Below are 4,508 nucleotides of genomic sequence, written 5' to 3'. Positions count from 1 at the left end.
CTTTGGCTTTATGTTTGATGCTGACATTTTAGTGGAAATTTCAGCATGCCACATAAGCGGTTATTGACTTTGCTTGTGCAAGCAATGATAAGTTGTTTGACTTACACAAGTTAAAAGAATATTTTTACACGATTTTATAATTTTGTGTGACTTATATTTTTGAAAATTCTGATAAATTTACTGTTTTGATTGTACAAGTTACGTCAAAATTCAAGTGAATTGGGGTAATAAAAATTATCAACTAGTTCTTACAAAATTATGAACCATTAGCGTAATTATTTTTATTAAACTTACATATGTTTAAGTTTATTATTGGCTTAATTTCATTCACTGTCATTTAATTTTGAGATAGTTTTATTATCATTTTTCCATTTCAATTTGTTTAAAAAAAAAAATTTAATTTAACACTAAAGTCCCATTGGTCAGATTCTATTAAATAATCTCTCTCTCAAGTGAAAAGAATAGTTTTTCTAATTGTGATCACACTATTACTGACAACTCGTTTTTTTTTTCTTTTTTTTTTCTTTTTTTTTTTGCTTTAAGTTGGAGTACACAATGAATTCTCTTATCGGAAAGATTTTAAATGATATTAAATTAAAATTTAAGTATTTCTTTAGTATAAATAAATTTAAGAGACAGCGACGAAACAACTTTTAAAATTGAGAGAAAATTGGTTAAATTAAACATAAATTTTGAGTATATATGTTATAAGAATTAAATAAATAAAAAATAAATATATATACAGATATATTATGTATGTATAAAGAGGTGTGGGTTCATTTGTGCGTATGCACAAGATTCGTTTGTGTAAAATAATAGGACGATGAAAGGTAGAGCGCAGTTATCAAAAACAGAAGATCTGCGCAGCTAAACTTGATGGATCATTGATATGATCAGGTAGCTGGCTATATTTGGCCAAGCAAAAAACCTATCAGGTACAGGTTGGCGGGGCTGTGCAATTTCCAAGGATGAAAATTCCTAACCACTTGCTTGATTTCCGCAGGCAACGGTTTCTGCAGATTTTCTACCTAACTACTGATCCAAAATCCATTCCCCACTCCATTAATGGCAACTTCAACTTCTCCCCTCTTTAGCCCCCAAAAATCCACACTACCAGACCAACTTGGTTTCTTAATTCATTCCCTTCTAAGTGGTTTGATTTGCTTGAGGATCTTGTACTGTACTCTTATGTTTTCCAACTGGAACAAGGGAACTGAGCAACAGCTGCTGCAGTATTGTATAGACTGATTGCTAGATTCTATTCTGTGTGTGTAGAACAAGTGATAGCACCTATATCTGTATAGATGTCATTATTAATTATAGATGTCTGTTGAATCTTTGAAGAGGAATTATGATTACACGTTTGTATAAGAATACATTAAATTATTTTTTGATAAATAGCTCATCAGTTGAGTAGACCTGATGACGGGCCGGTACGAACTGTGAATCAACTCGAGATCAATTCAATGGTTTTGGTTCATGAATTGACTCGGAATTAGGGTACAGAGGGCTGGTTACTATTCCCCTTCCTTAAACCTGAATCGAAATCAGTCTGGATTTACCCAATTTGAACTAGCAATTTTGAATCAGAACCAGTTCGATTCAAAAAATATTTTCTTTTTCTTTTTTTTTTAAAAAAATTATATTAGATTTGTATTTGGATTCCTTTAATTATTTTACATTTTCTTCAAGCATTTATAATTATTTTAGGTTAGAAAGCTATAGAAACTAAATAAATGATGTCTAGAAATTTATTATAATTTGATAATACCATGTACCGAAATAGAACCTTACCGAATCAAAACTGTTTCAAATTGAAATGGATCCAAACTGTAAGATCAACTGAATTGATAATTTCGACCCAAAATTGAACTGAAATCAGGCCATGGGGAAGTCTAATTTTCAGTATTTCAACCATGAGAAATTTTCAATTCAATGAGTATCCTATTCAAGACACTTGGCATAAACACTGTATTTATAATTTAATTATCAAAACTAAATCTAATCAGAATATTGAATCCACAAATTCCCTTTAAAATCATCTCTACTTATTAATTCGATTCAAACATATAGAGAATATATTTTTGAAAATGTGGCAAATCCAAATGATTCACATCACAAGACCAGAAATTTCTTCTACTATTTGTGAGGTTTGTCAACATATGCATTGTCCAGGGTACAGGAGCATCTTCAAGCTATGGTGCATTAAGGCCACGATATGGTCTTACCATCTTATCATCATTATAAAATGATTTGAAAATGTGGGGTTTAAATATTTTCATTTTTAAAATTGCTTTTAAACTGCAGTAGAATTAATCCTTTATAAATATTAGATAATATTAGTAATATCACTCATAAATACTTCAACAATTGAAGAATCAAAGGGAAAATTCAATTTTGATAATAAATACATTGCTCTGTTTATTTAATGCAACATCCTCTAATAATAATAATAATAATAATAAAATTTTATATTTTATTTAAATTAATATATATATATATATATATATAACTCATGAATCACCAAGTGTGGTAGCCGGATGGTTAACCTGGTAAATACCATGATTTTGATTCTCCACACTAGTATTGATGACTAAATATTGTCTCTATTAGAATGATGAATAGGCGACAGGTTATCTAATAGTAGATCTATTCCTGTGAGATTGAGTTAATCCAAGAACATCAACCAGTGATCTCGAACTTTGAACCTGATGGGGTTATGACTAAAAAGTCTTTTTATTTGAAATTTAAATTATATATATATATATATAACTCATGAATGTGAAGATAAAATAGGTAAATTCTAATGATGACTTGGAATCCAAGTCATATGCAGTCTCTCTCTCTTTTTCTCTCTCTACGTGGACACTATTATATTTAACCCTCAAAGTCACTCTCCGTCTGTAATTACTTGTTGGAATTCTTATCTTTTGATTACTTTGCTAAATGCATATAGTAAGTAGTACTTGGTGTAGTTTCCTTCCACCTGTCATAATATTTTGTCTCTTTCTTTATGCCAATACTATAATCATTTGATTTAGTCATCACATTTTAGTTATATTATCTTATAAGATGATTTAGATGTTTCTTTTATTATGATAAGTTAATATTAAAGATGAAAAATTACCTCTTTATGATCATACCTTGTGATCAGGAAGTGGAGAGCCAATTGAAATAAGAGATTTTAATTGTATTCTTCTTCGAAAAGAAGAAACTTATATTCAGAAAATTAACTATTATTTTGCTTAAAAACTAAAATGGATGAAATAAAAAGAGGGATTAAAGACACAGAATTAAGAGAGAGATTATTAAATCAAAAGAGCATTAAAGGGAACAAAAAAGGAGGAAAATTGTATCTAAACAAACAAAAACTCCAAACATATACATAAAAATTTATCATACCAAAATTGGCCTTGGACTGCCCAGAACCCGTAATCTCTTTCTCTATCTCTGTTCTCTAATTGCAGTTGCCCCTCAGCTGAAATATGGAAGGACAACATGTAGTAGTAGCAGTAGAAGTAGTAATGGTACCTTTCTCTAAACTTTCCTGCAAACCCATTTCAGTGTTGGGGGAGACAGAGACTTTTTTGCAGTTCTTGGAGAACCATTTTAATTGCATGTACTTAGCTTTTCTCCATGGAGGAATATGGAGACCCTTTTCTTTAAGTGATTCTTTTGCAGCTGAACATACGAGAGAGATTATCTTGTTAAGTGTAACTTCAGTGGCAACAAAGATTGAAGGAAGAGTTGTGATGAGTTCTTTATAGGTCTGTGTAGGCCTTGCCACCTCAAACTGAGACCTGAATTCCATATCTACTATAATTCTTGTTGGCTTGCCACTTTTATTGTTCATCATCACTTCTATGTACTCGTAATCTCCCACATACTGAAATACTAATAAGATCCAAAAGAAGAGCCAAAAATCAAAGTAAATCAATCATGGCTAGCTGATTCATGAAAGATAATAACCATGTGAGAGAGAAATTTAAGAGAGAACCTTTAGAGCTACCAAAAGTGGAAACCCAAGAAGTTTTACAAAGAGAAGCTTTATAGCCATCCATTTGCAATCTCATCACCACCCATTTCTTGAGAACATTGGGTTCTCCCATATTTCTAATGTACATCAAAACTCTTTCACGAACCTGTTTCTCAAAATCAGTAGCCTCCAAAAGAATATCCTAAAATAGCCCTCAGCACAAAAGAAAAATAACAAGAATCAGACCAATAATATATGAACAAGTAGAAGAGAACCATAGGATTTGAAGAAATTAGTTAGAACCTGCAAAATGGATTGAGGTCTAGAAGAAATCATCATGATGGGTGGAATATTATTGGGTGTGTTTGATTCTGATTCATAGTAGTCTCGAATCATTTGATCAAAGTGTTCTTCCTCACCAATGCTACCCATATTAAGATTCTTTTTTTTTTTTTTTTTTCCTTTCTTTCTTTATTTCTTTCGAGAAAAGGAAGAAGTACAGTATTAAGACCGAGACCCTGGTTAAAGTCAA

At 30.9% G+C, this 4,508-nt stretch overlaps 1 protein-coding gene across 1 annotated transcript; it reads right to left on the bottom strand.

Annotated features, from left to right (window-relative positions):
• Positions 1-3,279: 3,279 nt before the first annotated feature.
• On the bottom strand, positions 3,280-4,508 carry LOC110636020 (uncharacterized). Its single transcript, XM_021785532.2, has 3 exons — positions 4,280-4,508; positions 3,998-4,178; positions 3,280-3,894 (listed from the first exon to the last, which is right to left on the bottom strand). The coding sequence occupies exons 1-3, from the start codon at positions 4,406-4,408 to the stop codon at positions 3,458-3,460; spliced, it is 747 nt and encodes a 248-aa protein (XP_021641224.1). The 5' UTR covers positions 4,409-4,508; the 3' UTR covers positions 3,280-3,457.

Source organism: Hevea brasiliensis, chromosome 16 (genome assembly GCF_030052815.1).
Source record: "Hevea brasiliensis isolate MT/VB/25A 57/8 chromosome 16, ASM3005281v1, whole genome shotgun sequence".
Taxonomy (NCBI): domain Eukaryota; kingdom Viridiplantae; phylum Streptophyta; class Magnoliopsida; order Malpighiales; family Euphorbiaceae; genus Hevea; species Hevea brasiliensis.
Note: the sequence above shows the minus strand (reverse complement) of the source record. Positions and strands in the feature narration are given on the sequence as shown.